General features: G+C 41.0%; 1 protein-coding gene across 2 annotated transcripts in view; it reads right to left on the bottom strand.

The window, feature by feature from the left end:
- LANCL1 (LanC like glutathione S-transferase 1) overlaps window positions 1-22912 on the bottom strand; it is a 49425-nt gene that overhangs the window by 9236 nt on the left and 17277 nt on the right. For both annotated transcript variants that reach the window (XM_070387198.1, XM_070387193.1), the window contains exons 4-7: window positions 18228-18435; window positions 5928-6063; window positions 5370-5516; window positions 2091-2273 (exon numbers count right to left, since the gene is read on the bottom strand). In XM_070387198.1, the coding sequence (XP_070243299.1) occupies window positions 2091-2273; window positions 5370-5516; window positions 5928-6063; window positions 18228-18435 (674 nt within the window). The remainder of the gene's footprint in view (window positions 1-2090; window positions 2274-5369; window positions 5517-5927; window positions 6064-18227; window positions 18436-22912) is intronic.

Below are 22912 nucleotides of genomic sequence, written 5' to 3'. Positions count from 1 at the left end.
GTGAACTTCCAGATGTTCATGCTGGTATTAGAAAAGGCATAGGAACCAGAGATTAAATTGCCAACATCTGTTGGATCATCGAAAAAGCAAGAGAGTTCCAGAAAAACATCTACTTTTGTTTTACTGACTATGCCAAAGTCTTTGACTGTGTGGATCACAACAAGCTGGAAAATTCTTAAAGAGATGGGAATACTAGACCACCAGACCTGCTTCCTGAGAAATCTGTATGCAAGTCAAGAAGCAACAGTTAGAACTGGACATGGAGCAACAGACTGGGAACAACAGACTGGTTCCATATCGGGAAAGGAGTACGTCAAGGCTGTATACTGTTACTCTGCTTATTTAACTTCTATGCAGAGTACATCATGTGAAATGCTGGGCTGGATGAAGCCCAAGCTGGAATCAAGATTGCTGGGAGAAATATCAATAACCTCAGATATGCAGATGACACCACCCTTATGGCAGAAAGTGAAGAACTAAAGAGCGTCTTGATTAAAGTCAAAGAGGAGAGTGAAAAAGTTGGTTTAAAACTCAACATTCAGAAAACTAAGATCATGGCATCTTAGTTCACGAAGTGATGGTCCCATCACTTCATGGCAAATAGATGGGGAAGCAATGGAAACACCAAGAGACTTTATTTTGGGGGGCTCCAAAATCACTGCAGGTGATGACTGCAGCCATGAAATTAAAAGATGCCTGCTCCTTGGAAGAAAAGTTATGACCAACCTAGACAGCATATTAGAAAGCAGAGACATTACTTTACCAACAAAGGTCCGTCTAGTCAAAGCTACGGTTTTTCCATTAGTCATGCATGGATGTGAGAGTTGGACTATAAAGAAAGCTGAGCGCGGAAGAATTGATGCTTTTGAAGTGTGGTGTTGGAGAAGACTCTTGAGAGTCCCTTGGACTGCAAGGAGATCCAACCAGTCCATCCTAAAGGAAATCAGTCCTGAATATTCATTGGAAGGACTGATGCTGAAGCAGAAACTCTAATACTTTGGCCCCATGATGTCAAGAACCAACTCACTGGACAAGACCCTGATGCTGGGAAAGATTGAAGGCAGGAGGAGAAGGGGATGACAGAGGATGAGATGGTTGGATGGCATCACTGACACGATGGACATGAGTTTGAGTAGGCTCCAGGAGTTGGTTATGGGCGTGCTGCAATCCATGGGTTTGCAGTTGGACACGACTAACCGACTGAACTGAACTGATGTTGTATTAATACAACCATCACCATTATCTATTTCTAAAACCTTTTCAACATCCCAGACAGAAACTCTGTACCCATGAAGTAATCATTCTCAGCCCCTAGCCTTTGGTAACTTTTACGCTACTCTCTCACTATGAATATGTCTATTTTATATATCTCACATTACCCATCACAGCAAGTAAGTGGAGTTATACTGGATCTGCCCTTTTGTTTCTGGCGTGTTTCACTTGGCATCATGTTTTCAACGTTCATGCATGTTGTAGTATGGATCAGAAGTTAATTCTTTTTTAGGGATAAATCATATTCTGTTGCATGTAGACACCGTATTTTGCCCAACCATTTATCTGCTGATGGACACTTGGATTGTTTCCACTTTTTGGCTACTGTGAACAATGCTGCTAGGGAACGCTGGTGTACATATACCTGTTTGAAACCTCATTTTCACTTCTTTTAGGTATATACCAAGGAGTGGAATTGCTTGAGCATATGTTTAATCCTGTGTTTAATTTTTTGATGAACTGTCAAACTGCTTTTTATAGTAGCTGTACCATTTTATATTGCCACCATCAATGTCCAGGGAGAATCCTTTCTATTTTTAATTGAGCTCCTGGGATATTTATCTTGTCTTTGCCACTAACACTATAGATCTTGGCTACTCTACCCGTCAAGTGAAGTGGTTCCCTGTTCTGTGAAATAATGTGTGCTATGGTATAAAAGGATACTGTGAGAATGAATTATAACTCATATAGCCAAATGAGGTTAGGTCCAACAAATGGTTTGTCTATGTATCCTTGAAGAATTATACAGGAAACTAATTAAGGTGATAGAATTTTATACTCTGCTAACTTATCTCTAAACATGAGAAAGCTCGTATTACCTTGTAGGCCTGAGTGAGCATGTAGATTACCCCGGGAGCACCATGGCACCAGTGGATCAGCAGATCACGACTGTCGTCCACGCAAGGAGGGTAATTGCCTGAAGGGAATTTCAGTTGGCAGACGTAGTCTACACTGGGCTTGACCAAATTATGTAGCTTCGCATGGCTCACTTGAAGGCTGGGCTAGAAACAAAAATGAGAATTATTAGTTTTGCTGAAACAAACAGTCCTTTTTAACGCTCCAAGTCAAAGAGTTAGTCACTCAGTCCTGTCAGGGATGGGTTTAAAAAGAGAGGAAAAGATGACCAAAATGAATTGGAAGTCATTAAATGGTTTTGGATTCCAGCCAATTTTTTCACCTACTGGCACAAACCAAAATTAGGCTATCAGTTTACATCTGGAACCTTATATACATATTATTTTCAATATTTATTTTTATCTAGATACATATAAAAATGTCCAAAGCCAATGCTTAAGAATGTGAGCTAAGAGAAGTTTCCTAAGGTCTTAGTACCTTAAGCACACTTTAAGGACCACAAAGAGATGCATTAGATAAATCAGGTACAACTTTCATCTAAAGTAGTAGCAGTGTTTAGTTGCTAAATCATGTCCAACTCTTCGAGACCCCATGGACTGTAGCCCATCAGGCCCCTCTGTCCATGGGATTTCCCAGGCAAGAATACTGGAGTGGGTTGTCATTTCTTTCTGCAGGGAATATTCCCGACCCAGGTACTGAACCTGGGTCTCCTGCATTACAGGCAGATTCTTCACTGACTGAGCCACCAGTGAAGCCCATTTAGAGTAATGGTGGGTGATATTTCCAACAGAAGATGCTAACAAGTTGGGAAACCTAGGATCTAAATCCCCAATTGGTGTGACTCTAGATTAAGTCTTTCTGCAAAAGATTTGGAACTGATACTTATGAAGGCTTATTTAGATACAATAATGAACAGAATTACAGGATTTGGTGTCATATGGCATATGAGCCTATACTTTTGATATAATTTTTAGTTTTGGTCCTGGTCCTAATTCAGTGTACCTCATACTTCTTTTAAACAACAAATGCAGTGCTGTCTTTGCCAGGCAGGGGCCGGGCATTTGGGGTGGGAGGGGGCAGTGCTGTGAAGTCAGGCAGGAGGCAGTGGTGGCAGGGCATGAGACGATACCGACCATAGGCTTTCATGGACACTGAACATGCACTAAGTTCTGCAGACACACTCAGATTCCACTTTATGCAAAGAACATTGTTCAAGCGCAGTTTAAAGTGTGAGAGCTGAATGGCTGGATTCTCCTCAAACTTGCAGAAGTTCTCAAAATGGCCTAAAAACTACATTTCATGTTGATACTTATGCACCTATCAGAATGGACTTTGAGGATTAAAAATTAAATCATTTCAAATAGATAATAATGTACAAATGGAAAATGCAATACTTGGGTTTCCAGATTTCTTATTATAACCAAATGCATGGAAGCCGAGGGTAAGACACCTCCTGATGATCTGCTTCGAAGAAAGGTCATGAAGCCATCGTCACTGACACGTATGACTCTAACTCACCTTGGCACATCGAAGTTGTTCTTCTTTTCTGAAAACTTTGAAGAATCTGTATTTACTTCCGGAAATAGAGAGTCAGTGAGGGAAGTGTGCCAGAAAAAAGAATTTAAGCTTAAAATGTCAAAACCCCTAATTATATAACTCTGATTTGAGAAGTGCAGAATAAACGTCACTGCTGGTCTCTTACTGCCAGTAACACTCCAAGTATGGTTATGCATTCAAAAGCAATAATAAGGTTTTATTTTTCAGCTCTGCTGTTCTTGTTTAGTTACAGGGAAATGACAGGTGTGAGGTTGATTTGGCATTATTACAGCTGCTCAACCAGCTATGAGCATTTATATCCAAGCTCTCTTGTTGAATGTATTAATGAAACATTTTTCGTTATGTTACACTGTAGTTTGGGAAATTGACGGGGGGGGGGGGGCACCTTTACCATCATTAAAAATCAGTATTCTTTTGCCGTGAATTCTTATTCTTAAGCACAAGTGCCGATATCTCCTTCAGCAGAGCTAGACAAGCCCCTGGAAATGATGCTCTCATGAGAAGCCCTCTTCTGACCTCCCCTTCCAGGTTATGCTTGCTGTAATACTCTATTTGCCCTCGGTCTATCTGGCTTTGGCTGATGTCTCCCAACAGTATTAGCACCAAAGAACTGTTGAACATGGCATGTGCTGTGCTTAGTCGCTCAGTCACGTACAATTCTTTACAACCCCTTGACTACAGCTTGCCAGGCTCCTCTGTCCATGGGGATTCTCCAGGCAAGAATACTGGAGTGGGTTGCCAAGCCCTCCTCCAGCGGATCTTCCCAAACCAGGGATCCAACCCAGGTCTCCCACATTGCAGGCAGATTCTTTACCATCTGAGCCATCAGGGAAGCCCCAAAATACTAGAGCGGGTAGCCTATCCATTCTCCAGGGGATCTTCCCGATCCAGGAATTGAACTGGGATCTCCTGCATTGCAGGAAGATTCTTTACCAGTTGAGCTACCAGGGAAATCCTGGAACATGGCATATTCAGCTATTTTTCAGGTAAATTACACAAAATCCACTGAAAAGGCTCCTCAGTTTTGCTCTCTAACTGCGCTTTAGGTAGCAGATCCTTCCTTGTTTTCTACTGATTTTGTTCTTACTCCTGCAACTTCTTTCAATGGGTTGTACATTATAATGAGGAGCAGTATTAATTCAAGGCATCTGCTGAAAGAGCAGAGCAGAGCAGAGGGCACTTCATATAGAAGAATAGGTCAAAACACTTACTCTGCACAAGTGGCATGAGGTGGGCAAGTATGGTCACCTACAAATCAAACATCATCTCAAAGCACAGCGCCTTTTACGCTAATACACTTCAAATACACTTTGGCAAGTGCTGTTGTTATTAAGTCATTGCATTGTGTCTGACTCTTTGCAACCCCATGGACTGTAGCCTGCCAGGCTCCTCTGTCCATGGGATTTCCCAGGCAAGAAACTACAGTGGGTTGTGATTTCCTTCTCCAGGGGATCTTCCTGACCCAGGGATCGAACCTGCATCTCCTGCATTGGCAGGCAGGTTCTTTACCACTGAGGCACCAGGGACGCCCTTGGCAGGCACTACTCGTTTATCTAGGCCAGGTAATTACCAGAAGAGTGATGAAGCAGTTGATAGAATGAAAAAACTGAGCTGGAGCACATGTCTTCTCACCCTAGATAGTACCATAGGAACCACATTCTAGTTTCATTGTTACCACCTCTTACCTGCATCAGGTAGTAATAAATTCCTGCCAGGCCATGAGCAGCCCCCACGTAATATTCTTGGTACCATTCATACATCAGTGGAGTCTTTCCTGTGAACCTTCTCTTTCTAGCTAGATCTTCTCCAGAAGTTAAGACTGTTTCACAAATCTACAGAGAGAAACCCAACCAGAATAAGGAAAGAATTAGAATGGAGACAAGGGATTTTTGCTAACAGGTACTGGGGAACATGACAAGTTAGACATCACCTTATGGCCATGAATGGGCACAGTTTGACTCTGTACTCAGAGAAGCACACGGGATTATTCTGGCCCTTATCTTCCTCTGAATGGCCCCTGAACTCTCAAATGGAGCAGCTGGACTTCTTACTCTGAGTCACTCCCTTCAGTGTCCCACAGCACCCCATGTGAAGCTGGTGGTGCTGGGATCATGCCTGACCTTCAGAGGTCAAGATACACCTTCCCGGCCAGCTACCTGGGATGTGCCAACAGGGAAACCAACAGTTTAGGCAGACAGGAAGTGGGGTCATAAAAAGACGCTAGAAAGCACAAAACGTGGTACCTGCTGAATATGGCTCTGAGGAATCTTTTCCTCTCCAAAGTTCTTATTAACAAACAGGAGAGCACTGATATAGCCCATTCGTCCATAGAGCATCTCACTTGGAGCATGGGGATCAATCTTATTTAAGTGAATTAGCCTGGGAATAAAAATACATGCCTAAGACAATGTGAAAGGGATTGAATAGAGATAGTTACTTTAAAATGGTACAATTAAAACACACACATACAAATATATACAGAGAGTTATATATATACACACATATTGAGATTATTATATTAAATATATAAAATATAATATTTAAATATATTTACATAAAATATAATACTTAAATATATTTACATATAACTTACAATAGTATACTCTAAATATTAAGTAAGCTGGGCCAGACCATAAAGGGGTAATCAGGGGTCAGTGATTAACCATCAACTACATTTCTTTTCTTCAGTTCACTGACAGACAAGAAATTCAAAGAATGAAGAACACATGATTATCGCTGGGACCACCTACAGTTCCCCTAGCCCCTCATGGCAGTATACCTGGAGACCAGCAATTGATATCCGAGAAGCCAAGAACTACTGGCTATTATAACATTCAGTCTGAGGAAATGACAAAAGTCAACACTCAAAGGGCCATCTGTTTCCATAAAATGCAATGCCTGCTGCACTTTCCTGGTTTACTTCTGAAATGTGTCATGTGGCCTGGCTGAAGTGTTTGTACAGCAGCCTGACCCACCACTATCAGTTACACATACAAACAGCACAAGGGGATCAGTCAGGCTCCCTGCTTCCTCGGTCTCCCAGCATTTGGTCCTTCCTTTCAGAAATAACCCTGGTTACCAATTTCTTGTATATTCCAAGAATTATTTTATGCACAGATAAGAATACATAAACTTATTTATAAACATATTTCCCCAAATGTTTCATGACTCTACTTAACAATTCATCTTGACAATCATTCCTGATCAGCACACACAGAGTAATCTTCTTTATCATAGGTGCATAGTATTCCATTGAATGATTATAACTTATTAGTTCCCTATTGATAGACTCAGTTCAGCTTCCCCCCCAAAAAAGTTATTTTTGGTTCTGGTCCTAGGCGAGATGGACTAAGCCTATACCATCCTGCCTCTCACAGCACATGTAGGTCCAGAACCTACAGAGAATGAGTGAAGCTCTTTGAAAACCCTGAAAAATAAAGAGTAGCCAGCAGAATGCGGATGACCAGAGCTTGAAGTACTGCCAAACCAGTGGTGAGTTTACCACATTTTCCCCTCTGATGTTTCCCTGGCCTGAACTCAGTGCTGCTTGAAGCCTGGAAGTGTGCATCAGTGGGCTGAAAGAGTCCTGGAAGAAGCCCTTCAGTTCTGTCTCAGAAAAGAAGAGGAAAGGGAACTCTTAATAGCAGAGAGTGGTAAAACACTTCATTTTTCTGTTCACTCCCCAGGCCACAAGCAATCTCATGCTGGCAGCAGAAGTGAAGGCAACTGGAGCCCACAGGGGCCACAACTCTGAGAGAGGGACCTGTCCACACATCCTGGAGAGGCTGTAGTCCCAGGAGTGTTGAGGGTGCAGGAGGCCCTTTGCCTCACTTCTCTTTCCAGCCTCCCATCACTTGAACCTCCAGATACAGACACAATCGTGGGAAGTGTGTGGCTGAGTAGGGTAACCAAAGCCTCATTTCTTTCTGGAGAATCAAAAAAGGAAGCTCCAGGGAACCAGAAAGCAGGTGGAGTTCACAGAGGGATAAGAGCTAAGAGAAGCAGCTATACTTGTTGTCTGAACTCTGACAATGAACTTTTTTTTTCTTTTTCTCTTTTGGTGAGGGGCAGGAAATATGACAGTGAGGGAAAATGTCCATGCTATTTTACATTTTTCATCACATGAAATTTTGACAGCACATCTCAATTATCCCTAAATTATCCTACAAATTCAATGTGAGATCATTTTAATTATTAAAATGATTTAGGTTTTGATGAAACTTGACAAAATGATTTTAGTATACCAAAAAAGCATGGAGGGAGAGAGTCAGGGGACTTCTGGAAAAGAGGAGTAATGAGAGGACATCAGTCTTACCAAAAAAAAATGATCTTGTCATCAGGTAGCTTATGATACTAAAGATGCTATTTAATCTCTATACTTTAAATTTCTCAACTATAAAATGAATGATGCCTTCCAATTTAAACATTTATTTTTAAAGCAGTGAAGTATAAATAATGCCTGCATATATATTATCTAACTTTAGTCTACATACTAAAAATGTTTAATAAGCATTTGAAGTAACAAAAAAATCATACCCCTAGAGTGATTGGTTATATCTCAAGTATTTTATAAAGAAAGCTGAGTGCCAAAAAATTTGATGCGTTTGAACTGTGGTGTGGGAGAAGACTTGAGAGTCCCTTGGACTGCAAGGAGATCAAACTAGTCCATCCTAAAGGAAATCAGTCCTGAATATTCATCGGAAGGACTGATGCTGAAGCTGAAGCTCCAATATTTTGGCCACCTGATGCAAAGAGCTGACTCACTGGAAAAGACGCTGATGGGAGGAGACGGGGATGACAGAGCATGAGATGGTTGGATGGCATCACTGACTCAATGGACATGAGTTGAGTAAGCTCTGGGAGTTGGTGATGGACAGGAAAGCCTGGAGTGCTGCAGTCCATGGGGTCACAAAGAGTTGGACACGAGTGAGTGAACTGAAGTATTCTAGTAAGGAATCAACATTCAGAGATACCTGGCACTTCAAATAACTTTATCAAAATTTACACCAGAGGATTTGATAACATGGGCAGAAAAGAATGTTAGGAAATATTGGTGGAGTGAGTGGTGAAGATGGGTGGGATGTTTGGGAGATGGTACAGGCTCCAGCCACTGTTTGATGAGTAAGATCCAAGAAGGATCAGAGGAGGATGTGGTTTTATCTGAGCCACAGAACAGGCAGAGGACTAACTGTGTGTGAGTCTTCTTCCTAATAAATGTTTGTACATTTGGTAGAGTTTGCTTAACTGCTTGTGCCTTCATTTACTCAGTGGTAAAATGAAGGTCATAGCTGAGAGGGTGCACAGCCCCCTACCTCTGATTTCTGGAGGCCACCAGTATCTACAAACAACAAAGACAAACAGTAAAACAAGAATCTAACAATTGCTACCACCAGGCTATACATCAGTAGATAGAGTCCTAGCTCTGAAAGGAAGGTACTTGTGAAGAGAAAACAACTCTCCTCTCCTGAACCCTCCCCAACCACCTCCACAAGACTGTGGTGGGAGGGGAACTCTTAGGATTAAAAATGAAGAAGACACACTTTAATAAGCAGAATGAATTGTTTTTTTTGTTGCTGTTTACAGCAGTTTTATTCACAATTACCAAAACTCAGAATCAACCAAGCTGTCCATCAGTAGGTGAGGTGGAAAAGCGAACTGTGGCGCATCCAGAGGAATGAGATGACTTTAGTGAGTAAGAAGGGCTGACAGTTATGAAACAATAACTGAGAAAAAGTTAGGCAAGCATCCTTAAGGTGACCTACTCCCCTATAGGAAAGAGAGGTTTGCAAGAGCTTGGCTGGTTGCAGTTACTGACAAAGTTAGAGTTTCCATATTTATACCTCAACAAATGGAGTCATCTCAATCAAATTGGTTAAACATGCAAATGCTGGCTCATGCATTTCTTTTCTATTACAAACACAGGCATTAAACTCTCAGTGGAATAATGGCTATCAGTAATAGGGACACAGTGGTCAGAGGTTGCTTTCAATTTTCTCGTAATACCTTGCTTGATTTTTTCCCTCTCCAATGCCAACAGGGTTATCTGATCTATAACCACAGGGTGGTTTTTTTCTACTTTAATACTCTCCCTCATCCCCACAAATCGCTAATAATTTTAAATAATTTAAAAACATTTATTAAGAAAAATTTTATTTTTTTTCTCACTCCAGAACTGGAAGCTCAGTAATGTTGAGAACTTAATAAATAAAATCTGTTAACTAGATACAAACCCAACTGTTGCAGTAAACAGAATAAACATCCCAGAGTTTTCATAAGAATTTATTATAAAGTATTAATATAAATGCATCAAACTATATAGAATTTAGAGATAGAAAAGCACTTTTGATTTTTGTAAAGGGTATTATTGAAAGAACTATTCAAAGAGTGAAATCACTAGCAATTTTTTAAATAAACACTGCTCTATGGAAGTTACTAAAAACAATTACTACATATTGCAATAACTCCAATGATGTTCTCATCTAAATAAAATGTGTTTGAACCACTGAATTAGAAAATACCATTCTTTTACTTGCCATTGTCATGACCTGTATCACACTAGGTATGTGCTTGGTCTCTCAGTCATGTCCGACTCTTTGTGACCCCATGGACTGTAGCCCACCAGGCTCCTCTGTCCATGGGGATTCTCCAGGCAAGAATACTGGAGTGGCTTGCCATGCCCTTCTACAGGGGACCTTCGCAACCCAGGGATCCAACCCAAATCTCCCACATTGCCAGCAGATTCTTTATTGTTTGAGCCACCAGGAAAGCCCGGTAGCTTCCACAAGGAACCACTAGGTGGCGATATATAATTAGCACACCAATTATTTTGCAACCAAACATTTGGTTGTTCAAAGGAGACCGAAAGTACTTATTTTCAAATACTTGAAAATGAAAGTACTGTTCAGTGCATCTCATTATAATGAGTACTTAAGAAGGAAGTACTTAAGAAGGAAGTACCTCATTTTTTTATGGATTTGAATTAATTAAAACTCACCGCTGCTGCTGCTGCTGCTGCTGCTGCTGAGTCACTTCAGTTGTGTCTGACTCTGTGCGACCCCATAGACGGCAGCCCACTAGGCTCTCCCGTCCCTGGATTCTCTAGGCAGGAACACTGGAGTGGGTTGCCATTTCCTTCTCCATAAAACTCACTAGTTGCATTTATTTAACTGTGAAGAAAGCTGAGCGCCGAAGAATTGATGCTTTTGAACTGTGGTGTTGGAGAAGACTCTTGAGAGTCCCTTGAACTGCAAGGAGATCCAACCAGTCCATTCTAAAGGAGATCAGTCCTGGGTGTTCTTTGGAAGGAATGATGCTAAAGCTGAAACTCCAGTACTTTGGCCACCTCATGCGAAGAGTTGACTCAATGGAAAAGACTCTGATGCTGGGAGGGGTTGGAGGCAGGAGGAGAAGGGGACGGCAGAGGATGAGATGGCTGGATGGCATCACCGACTCAATGGACCTGAGTCTGAGTGAATTCCGGGAGTTGGTGATGGACAGGGAGGCCTGGTGTGCTGTGATTCATGGGGTCGCAAAGAGTTGGACACGACTGAGCGACTGAACTGAGCTGAACTGAACACAGTGTTCATAGAGCACTATTTACAATAACCAAGACATGGAAGCCACCTCAGAGTCCAGGCATAGATGAATGGATAAAGAAGATGTAGTACATATATACAATGGAATATCACTCAGTCATAAAAAGGATGAAATGATGCCATCTGCAGCAACATGGGCGGACCTAGAGATTACCATACTAAATGAAGTTGGGCAGAGAAAGACAAACATTATATGGTATCCCTTATATGTGGAATCTAAAAAATGATATCAACGAATTTATTTACAAAACAGAAACAGTCTCACAAACACAGTTAACAAACATATGGTTACCAAAGGGGAAAGGGTCAGGGAGGAATTAATTAGGAGTTTGGGGTTAAAATATAAACACTACTATAGATAAAATAGACAATCAACAAGGATATACTATGTAGCACAGGGAACTCATATACATACATACATATATATATGTATGTATGTGTGTGTGTGTGTATATATATATATATATATTTAATCATTAAGTCGTGTCTGACTCTTTTGTAACCCCACAGACTGTAGCCCACCAGGTTCCTCTGTCCATGGGATTTCCCAGGTAAGAATACTGGAGTGGATTGCCATTTCTTTCTCTAGGGGATCTTTCTCATCCAGAGACTGAACCTGTGTCTCCTGCTTAGCAGGCAGATTCTTTACCACTGAGCCACCTGGGAAGCCCATGTGTATATAAAATCAAGTATACGTCAGTAAGTGCTTCCCTGGAGGCTCAGACAATAAGAATCTGCCTGCAATGCTGGAGACCCAGGACTGATCCCTGGGTCAGGAAGATCCTCTGGAGAAGGGAATGGCTACCCACGCCAATATCCTCGTCTGGAAAATTCCATGGACAGAGGAGCCTGGTGGGCTGCAGTCCATGGGGTCGCAAAGAGTCGGACACAACTGAGTGACTAACACACGCTATACTTCAATAAAAATTAAAAACAAAGTCAGAAAGAGACTAAAACAATTACTAAAATTAGGACTTTTAACATCATGCTTTAGATGCTATATTATTAAGACAAAATGAAGAAATGATAGCATTTATCGATCGTAATGGTTATTTTATGTGTTTTCAGAAACTCTCAAACCCAGAAGCACATCATTGCAGCTCCATGTATTTGTTTTGCTATGTGGATATTAATAGCAACCGATCTTTAGAAGAGACAAATCATTGAAATGTCACTGAAGCAAGAATAAAGACATAAAAACAGGATAATTCTGTTCCACTACTAGCAGTATTTCCCCAGAGTGTTACTGGGAAGAGTTTTTGCCTTTTATCATCAAAAGGTTTGTAACTTTTAAAAAAGAAGTCCTTTTCTTATTCATCACTACAAAAGAGAAAGGGTATACATCTTCTGACCAGAAATCCAAAGTTCTTTGTCACTCTAAGTACTAGCTTGAAAGCATGCTGTGTGTGAGGGTAAGTCACTTAACTGGGCACAAAACAGGCAACGCTCTTTATTCGTGTAGTAGCACCAACTATCTCTGTGTAGAAGGGAGGGAGAAGACAGTACAAATCAAGCGCTGGAAGAGCCAGCACTATTTGCTGCCTTCCTCTCCACCTGCCTCAGCCAACTGCCCGGCAGTTCTGAACAAGCACACACACGTGTACACACATTCCTTTTGGGGAGTCACAGACCCCTCCAAGAAAAGTACAGTACATAATTTAGGAGTTTTCTATATATCCCCGGAAGCCCTAAGTTTCTCAAGATCCCAAAGCTAAGAAGCTCTACCTTAAGGAAACACTGATTTCTTTAGATTTCAATTCGTCTAAGGATTAATCCCAAAGTCCCTTTGGTTTCTAAAACTCAAACCATGGTTCTGGAAGACTGCTATATTAAGAAAATATAGGAATGGTAAGCTGAAATACATGCTGGCAGTGGAGTACATGGATGGCACATGGAGAATATGAATGTCTCTGGACACAAAAGGACTGTGTGATGAGAGGAAGAAGGTTAGGCACAAAGTAAAACAAGTAAGTGGTGGTGGTTTAGTCACCAGGTTGTGTCCAACTCTTGAGACCCTATGGACTGGAGCCCACCAGGCTCCTCTGTCCATAGGATTTACCAGGCAAGAATGCTGGAGTGGGTGCCATTTCCACCTCCAGGGGATCTTCCTGATCAGGAGTCGAACGCAGGTGTCCTGCACTGCAGGCAGATTCTTTACCGACTGAGCTACCAAGGAAGCCTCCAAGTTTAATAAACAAGTGAGCAGGTTTATTATATAACTGATGTCATGTCATCAAGTAATTTTGGATTTCCTGAAGTTAAACTGAAAAGACTTTGAAACTTTTCTCTTAAAAGGGAGGAGATGTGAAAGTAATTTATAAATAATTCTGTTTCTTTTTGGTCTGCGATGAACTTCAGGAATCTAAAAAATCAAACCTGAGGCCCAAAAGAGGTAATTTCCTATCATACGCCTGCATTCTATATTTTTAACCTTAAGTCTATAAATAAAATATTGCTGAAATGTCATAAAACAAAAAATGATATAAATAACACTTTTAATACCAAAGTATCAAGAAAAAAGAAATTTTATTCTAAGTGTTTTATAATAAGCCAATATTAATAAATGGTATTATTCCCCAAAGAGTGTTTCTTAGAACAATAGACCCTAAGATGTCCTAAGGTGGCCTAAGAGACAACTGTGGCAAATTCTGCTCCCTACAGTCACCTGAGTTTCCCCTGTGTTTAAAAGCTACTAAAGACTCTCAGCAGCCAGTAAATGCATGTAACTTTAATTAGTATTTCCACACTGCATCTGAATACACAAATCTTGTTTTCATTTAATGCCTCATAACATTCGTCACTTATGAAACTATTACTGTTTGGCTGTACGTATTTTGAGATAGGTTGACATTATATGTAGAATTTCAGTTCAGTTGCTTAGTCGTTTCCGACTCTTTGTGACCCCATGGACTGCAGCATACCAGGCCTCCCTGTCCATCACCAACTCCTGGAGATTACTCAAACTCATGTCCATTGAGTCGGTGATGCCATCCAACCATCTCAACCTCTGTTGTCCCTTTTTCCTCCTGCCTTCAATCTTTGCCAGCATCAGGGTCTTTTCTAATGAGTCAGTTCTTCGCATCAGGTGGCCGAAGTATTGGGGCTTCAGCTTCAGCATCAGTCCTTCCAATGAGTATTCAGGACTGACTTCCTTTAGGATGGACTGGTTGGATCTCCTTGCAGTCCAAGGGACTCTCAAGAGTCTTTTCCAACACCACAGTTCAAAAGCATTAATTCTTCAGTGCTCAGCTTTCTTTATAGTCCAACTCTCACATCCATACATGACCACAGGAAAAACCATAGCTTTGACTAGATGTACCTTTGTTGGCAAAGTAATGTCTCTGCTTTTGAATATGCTCTCTAGGTTGGTCATAACTTTTCTTCCAAGGAGCAGGCGTCTTTTAATTTCATGGCTGCAGTCACTGTTTTCAGTGATTTTGGAGCCCCCCAAAATAAAGTCTGTCACTGTTTCCATTGTTTCCCCATCTACTTCCCATGAAGTGATGGGACCAGATGCCATGATCTTAGTTTTCTGAATGTTGAGCTTTAAGCCAACTTTTTCACTCTCCTCTTTCACTTTCATCAAGAGGCTCTTTAGCTCTTCTTTGCTGTCTGCCATAAGGGTGGTGTCATCTACATATCTGAGGTTATTGATATTTCTCCTGGCAATCTGATTCCAGCTTGTGCTTCATCCAGCCCAGCATTTCTCATGATGTACTCTGCATATAAGTTAAATAAGCAGGCTGACAATATACAGCCTTGACGTACTCCTTTCCTGATTTGGAACCAGTCTGTTGTTCTATGTCCAGTTCTAACTGCTGCTTCTTGACCTGCATACAGATTTCTCAGGAGGCAGGTCGGGTGCTCTGGTATTTCCATCTGTTTAAGAATTTTCCACAGTTTGTTGTGATCCACACAGTCAAAGGCTTTGGCATAGTCAATAAAGCAGAAGTAGATGTTCTTCTGCAACTCTCTTGCTTTTTCGATGATCCAACAGACATTGGCAAATTTGATCTCTCGTTCCTCTGCCTTTTCTAAATCCAGCTTGAACATCTGGAAGTTCATGGTTCACATAGTGTTGAAGCCTGGGTTGGAAAATTTTGAGCATTACTTTGCTAGCATGTGAGATGAGTGCAATCGTGTGGTAGTTTGAGCATTATTTGGCATTGCTTTTTTTGGGATTGGAATGAAAACTGACCTTTTCCAGTCCTATAGCCACTGCTGAGTTTTCAAGGCTACTACAATTTATTTTTATGAAACTTAAGAATGATTTATTGAATGAGACTTTCTTGCAAACCTCTAAAGCAGAGGGATCCTCAGCAAATAAAACCAGAAATACTAATGCTATTCTAACAATAATTTATAGGAATGAAGAGTGGGAATCAAAACCCATGGTCAATTTGGAGATGATCACTCATTAAAATCTTGGATCCACTTGAAAAATGGGCTAAACCTTTACCAAAGAAGATATACAAATGGTGCACTGGGATGACCCTGAGGGATGAGATGGGGAGGGACGTGGGAAGGGGCTTCAGGATGGGGGACACATATATACCCATGGCTGATTCATGTCAGTGTTTGGCAAAAACCACTTCAATACTGTAAAGTAATTAGCCTCCAATTTAAAATTATTAAAAAAAATGGCATGTAAGTATATGAAAAGATGCCCCTCAACATATGTCATCACAGAAATGCAAATTAAGACAATGAGATACCAATACACATCTATTTAAATGGCCAAAATTTGGAACACTGACAACACCAAATGCTGACAAAGATGGTGGGAATGCAAAATGGTACAGCCCTCTGGAAGACAGTTTTTTCCAAAACGAAACATAGTCTTATCATCAGTTCAGTTCAGTCACTCCAACTCTTTGCGACCCCCCCATGAATTGCAGCACGCCAGGCCTCCCTGTCCATCACCAACTCCCAGAGTTCACCCAGACTCATGTCCATCGAGTCAGTGATGCCATCCAGCTATCTCATCCTATGTCGTCCCCTTCTCCTCCTGCCCCCAATCCCTCCCAGCATCAGAGTCTTTTCCAATGAGTCAACTCTTCGCATGAGGTGGCCAAAGTACTGGAGTTTCAGCATTAGCACCATGCCTTCCAAAGAAATCCCAGGGTTGATCTCCTTCAGAATGGGCTGGTTGGATCTCCTTGCAGTCCAAGGGACTCTCAAGAGTCTTCTCCAACACCACAGTTCAAAACCATCAATTCTTCGGCGCTCAGCCTTCTTCACAGTCCAACTCTCACATCCATACATGACCACTGGAAAAACCATAGCCTTGACTAGACGGACCTTTGCTGCACAATCCAGCAATTATGATCCTTGGTATTTCACCGCAAAGAGCTGGAAATATACGTCCACACAAAAACTTGAATATGGATGTTTTTCATAGCTTTGTTTATAGTTGGTAAAACTTGAAAGAAACCAAAGTGTTCTTCAATAGGTGAATGAATACATAAACTATGGTACCTTTAGACAGTGGAATATTATTCAGTGCTACAAATAAGAGCTATCAAGCCATGAATAGACATGGAGAAGTCTAAATGCATACTAATGAAAGGAGCCAATCTGAAAACGCTATATATTATACGATTCCAACTCTAACACTCTGGAAAAGGCAAAACCATGGAGATGGTAAAAAGAACAATAGGAAGAAGGGAGGAGAGGTTAATAGGCACAGCACAGAGGATTTCAAGGGCAGTGAAACTACTCTGTATGATACTGTACGATGTATACATGTCATTATACACTTACCCAATCCCATAAAACGTACAAAGCCAAGAGCAAACTACACTTTGGGTGATATGGTGTGTCAACACAGGTTCATCACCTGTGGCTAGTGTGCTCTGCGGAGGATGTCAATAATGGTGGGGGGTGCGGTGGTGCTATGCATGTACAGAGCAGAGGATGTATGGGAAGTTTCTGTACCTTCCTCTCAGTTTTGCTGTGAACAGAAAACTGCTCTGAAAAGTCAGGTCTGTTAAACAACAAAACAAAACAAAAACCTTTGCTGGAATTGCAACTCTCTCTGTGTTAGAATATTTAGGGGGAGCCTTGGGCTTCCCTGGTAGCTCAGCTGGTAAAGAATCCGCCTGCAACGCAGGAGATCCTGGTTCGATTCCTGGGTTGGGAAGACCCCTGGAGAAGGGATAGGCTACCCACTCCAGTATTCTTGGGCTTCCCTGGTGGCTCAGCTGGTAAAGAATCCGCCTGCAATGTGAGAGACCTGGGTTCGATCCCTGGGTTGGGAAGATCCCCTGGAGAAGGGAGAGGCTACCCACTCCAGTACTCTGGCCTGGAGAATTCCATGGACTACAGTCCATGGGGTCTCAAAGAGTCACACATGACTGAGCGACTTTCACTTTAACGGTATGGCATGCAGAGTTGCACGGCAGACAGACTTCTTAGTAGAATTCTGAAAGTGTTCAATAAACTTTACTAAAGCAAAAACTGTAGTTTGTTGGTATAAAAGTTTCATAATTTTTCATTATTCACAAGCTTCTCCGGGCTGCCCTGATTTATACTAAAATGAAACTGGATTTGCAAGTTGTTATTTCTGTAAGAAGAGCCATTTTGGCTGTGATCCGTTGGGAGGCCTCTCCCAGCCCACTACAGCACATGCACCACATTTCTTCCAATTACTGATCCTGGATAGCACCCTGGACTAGTAATCACATGACTAGGCTTTTGATCTCATTTATGTTAAGGAACTGATGTTTGATCTGGAACATGTCGGTGTCATTACATTTGGCAATAAATAAGGATTACAAAGATTGTTTCTTAACTACAATTCAGGAATAATGTGGGAATTGATCAAATGACAGCAGTTAAGATTTACTGCTGAGAGAAAAGTACATTCAATAAAATGTTTTTCTGCTCACACACACAGAGTTACGGCAAAATGTCTAGACAGTAGTTCTCAAAAAGAAACCTGATTACCGGGTGATGCACTCTTCCGCCTGCTTCTCATTGTTCATCTTGTGATGCACCACAGCAGCCACTGCCAGGGGGCCCCCGTCCCCGCAGAGGAAAGTTATGGAATGCTTGCTCAAAGAGTTCAGACTTTGCTTTACGTAGCCATGTGCCATCTGTAGGTAGTTAGGGTCCCCGAACACGTCGTAGAGGTGTAAGTAAAGCACAGCAATACCTGAAAAGCAAAAAGAAGATCATGTACAGATAAGGAAAGAGCAGCTGACTGTATTATTCTGGGGTACCGTCTACTCAGCAGTGTTGATTTTTGATAAGCTAACAGCAAATATATAAATTATCTGGAAATTCAGATGACCTTAGTTCTAGACTCAACTTTATTACTCAGCAGCTCTAAGAACAGTAGGAAAATACTCACTTTTTCTCAGTTTCCTCATCAATTCAAAATTAAAATAGGAACTCTAAACCCAAGTTTACTATGAATCCTGGTTACACTCCAGCTATTGTGTTCGTTTTCTGAGAGTCCTCCTATTCTATTTATTTATTTTTGGCCGTCGTGGGTCTTCACTGCCGCAGGGGCTTTTCTGTAGTCGCGTCGAGCAGGGGCTGCTCTCTGGTTGCAGTGCTCTGGCTTCTCACGGTGGTGGCTCTTGTGCTGTGGAGCATGGACTTCAGGGCACTTGAGTTCCAGTAGTTGCGGCACATGGGCTCAGTAGTTGTGGCTCCGGGGCTATGGAGCGCAGGCTCAAGAGTTGTGGTGCATGGGCTTAGTTGCCCCATGGCACGTGGGATCTTCCCAGATCAGGGTTGAAACCTGCGTCTCCTGCAATGGCAGGTGGATTCTTTAACACTGAGTCACCAGGGAAGCCCCTGATGTATTGTTTTTGATAGCAAAATTATACGTCACCAATTTTTGGTATAATAAATCATCACCTATCTATTTTACAAATAATAATTTCCTTAATAATAAACAAGAAACGTTTGTTCTTATGAGCTGAAAAAATTCAAAGACTGGGGAATGAAAAACTCAATTTTTCTTTGTATAGAAGATCATTTTTTGCATGAGAAGGTAGGTAGAGTAATAACCAAATCCTCCAACCCAGTACCGTTCCAGGCAGGGATTATATGAAAACTATTAAGTTATTTGAGATCTAAGAAAATAAATTCAGTTTCTCAATTTTTTTTTTAACCCTGTTGAAGACCCAGCCACTTTAGGAACTATACTAGAAAAGCTGCCAATAACTTTTGCTTTGGGCTTTGATTTGCTTCTTATCCTGCTCTTGAAGGCTGTTATATGTAACTGAGGCCTTGTGTGCATGTCCTCATTCCAAATGCCTGTCACAGTAGATAGAGCCTTTTCTCGGAAGCCGACTGGTTTCAGGGCAGACTCAGAGAGGTGGGGTAGAGAGCCTGCCTGCCTGCAGCATTTCCAGAAACTCATTTCTTCCCTTAAAGTACATTTTCCATCTCATTTACCATTTTTAGACGATACAGAGCCTCTGTTTAAATCTAAATTAATAGAGCCAATCTCTTCATGGATTTTGGGGCTGTAAAAATGCAGTCTGCAAAATTACTTTTCACTGTACTGAGGATAATTTTAAATTTAGATAGTTTTCTCATTTTGCATGGGTAACCTCCAAAGCTTTGTGCTACAGACAATTCAATTTCGCATGTATATTAAGGCCAAATTTTCATTTCCTGCCAAAGTTAATAACCTTGTCTGCTCTTTCAAAGTGGCCTGGTGTTAGTAATTCCACAAGCTGCTGATCAGACATACCAATACTTAAGGTTTGTAGACGTAAGTGTACAAAACCATGCATGTGGGTTAGAAAAAAAAAATTCTCCTTTTCACAAATGATCAACGTCAAGAGCTTCTTCTAGAATTAGGTTCTTAATAGGCTTCATCTCCATCCATACCAGGCGTCTGCAGACAATCTGTTTAAACTGTTACTCTTTGATTTTGCCCTCCTGTTCCCATCACTGCCTGAACTCCCTTAATTAAGTTATGCAGGCACCAAAGCCAGATAATGACATGACTGAGATCTGAGAAAATAAAAAGTGATTAAATACAAGCCCAATGATTGTTTTCCTTTTCAGACCTTTGTCTCTCATCAACAATTCCTTTTGGACTGAACATTTAACAAACAAAACTCATTAAAGGTATGTTCAATTTTAAAATCTAATGCATTTCTCGTGAAAAAACGTAATCATTTACAAGTCTCATGATACTTCACTTAGATGGAAATTTTTTTTATTTCTTTTTGATCAGCAGAAAATTACCTTTCCACAGCTTCAGCTTCTGTTTCTGTGTTTTCATTCTGGGCCTCTGTGTCCACATATTTTGATTAACCAATCTTCTGCAGGTTTATCGTTTACACTAACTACATTCTTCCCTGCTATGAGACACTCAAGGTGAAAAGGGTTTCGAGTAAGGAGTGCTACTGCCAATTAGAAAAATCTACCTGGCCAAGCTTATTATAAATCAGTCTGTGTGTGTGTGGTAGTCATCAGTCGTGTCAGACTCTTTGAGACCCCGTGGACTGTAGCTCACCAGGCTCCTCTGTCCATGGGGACTCTCCAGGAAAGAATACTGGAGTGGACTGCTATTTCCTTCTTCAGGGGATCTTCCCTGACCCAGGGATTGAACCCAGGTCTCCTACATTGCAGGCAGATTTCTTTACCATCTGCGTTACCAGGGAAGCATAAATCAGTCTAGGTCAGGCAAATAAGGCAAAATGCATTAAATCAAAGACATTTGATGTCCCATCAATATTTTATACCCCAGGGAGCCTAATAATAGAAAAAATGAGGGAACTGTCTGTGACCAAACATCTTGAACTTGATTATGATCTTGTAACCTTTGACAACAGTCATGTATACATCATCATCTTTGCATAATACTGAAAGCTGACTGATAACTGGCAAGGTGGGAAATAAAAGATATAACCTCAATGCTCTCAGAGTAAACTCGAGTACTTACATTTCCTCACAACCCTGGCCTCAATCCAGGCTTTTAAACTCTTTTCAAATGGAATTCTTAAATCAAAATGTGTTCTTCATGGAAAAAGTCAAACAGTACTGCAACGCTTAATATACATTTGCAGTCTCTTGCCCTACTTCTATTCCTGCCTCCCAGAAGCAACCACTTTCAATAATTTTAGTTATTTCCTGTAGTATCTGCCTCCATATTTCCGATAATATGCTATGTGCTTTCTCTTGATTTTTCTTCATCAAATACTTCTGATTCACATTTCACTCCAGAAAATAAGGATTTAACTCTTGCAATAGAGACAGCTAAGTGGAACCCCGAAATTTATCTCCCTTTTCTGTAAACAATAATGCCTTGGATTTTAGCTAGGCACACGGTTACCAGGAACAATCTGGGTAAGAACGTGTGCATGGGTAAGTTCTGACCAATGAGACAGAGTGCAAATAATAGGGGTAACTTCAGAAAATGTTCTTGAAGGGAGCAGACCGGCTGTTTCTTTTTTCCTGGTTGGAATGTAGAGGTGATGGTGTACCTAGAGTAGCCATTTCAGACCATGAAGTGGTAGTTCTGTGATGAGGATGGTAAAACATCAAGATCAAAGAAGTTTAGAACCCAGAGGGCTGTGAAGGTGCCACACCATGACTATCTTACCCAAGACAGAAATTCTGTTGTGTTAAAGCCACTGTTATTTTAGGTGTATTCCCTTTATGCGAGCAAGCCTAATCCTAAAGAACATAGCTCTCTTCAAAGCTCAGGAGGTAGGCAGAAGGTAGACCACACAGGGTCTTGTAAACCAGTTAAGGATTTGGGGTTTTATTTGAAAAGCAACATTTAAGAGCACAACTAAATTTGTGTTTTTTATATTTCACTGCAGAGGGAGGTGGCAAGGATGTTCAAGTGGGAGGGACATGGGCAAACCTATGGCTGATGCATGTTGATGTTTGGTAGAAACCAATGTAATACTATAAAGCAATTATCCTTCAGTTAAAAATAAATAAATATTTTATACAAAAAAAAATTCACTGCAATTGCACTGTAAGATTTGGAAAAGAATATATGGAACAGTGGATGCAGGAGGAGCAGTTAGGAGGATCGCTGAGGAGTACAAGTGAGAGGCAGAGTGGCTGTAGTGGAGATGAAGTAAGACTGAATGGGAAAGATACCTGTCCGGAAGGTACAAGTCAACAGAACCTGTTGGGGAATGACTGAGAGGGAAATATCAAGATGACTCCCAGATGCCTAACTTCAGTGGCTGGATGGGCGATGGTGCAAGGGGAGGGCCACTTAGGAGGGAAGACTACAGCTATATCCATTCATAAACTCACCCCCAAATATAATTCCAATTCCTATCGGACATTTAATGTAATGAGAAAAAATGTTTTTTAGTGGTTTCTAGAATAACACCCATCAGAACTGGTCATGAGGCTCAATGCAGGATGATATATGGAGTTTAAACTTTTTAATGTTTTCATCAATCACAGAATATGTTACATAATCAAGACTATCCTTGGGTTCAAATTTAAGCAGCAGATAAAATGTCCTTCTCTACTGTTTGGTAAGCAAATGGTAGAATAATCAAGATTTCCTTCCTTTTTCTACCCTTTCACCGAAAAGGTAGAATTTTCTAGAAAAAAATTCTAGACCAGAAAAGACTGAAATGAGATTTAAAATCTGTTTGCAGTTAATTGTAAAAATATGCTCCAGATTG

The sequence above is a fragment of the Bos mutus genome, chromosome 2 (assembly GCF_027580195.1).
Source record: "Bos mutus isolate GX-2022 chromosome 2, NWIPB_WYAK_1.1, whole genome shotgun sequence".
Classification (NCBI taxonomy): Eukaryota; Metazoa; Chordata; class Mammalia; order Artiodactyla; family Bovidae; genus Bos; species Bos mutus.
The sequence above is the reverse complement of the archived record's forward strand: the minus strand, read 5'-3'. Positions and strand labels throughout refer to the sequence as shown.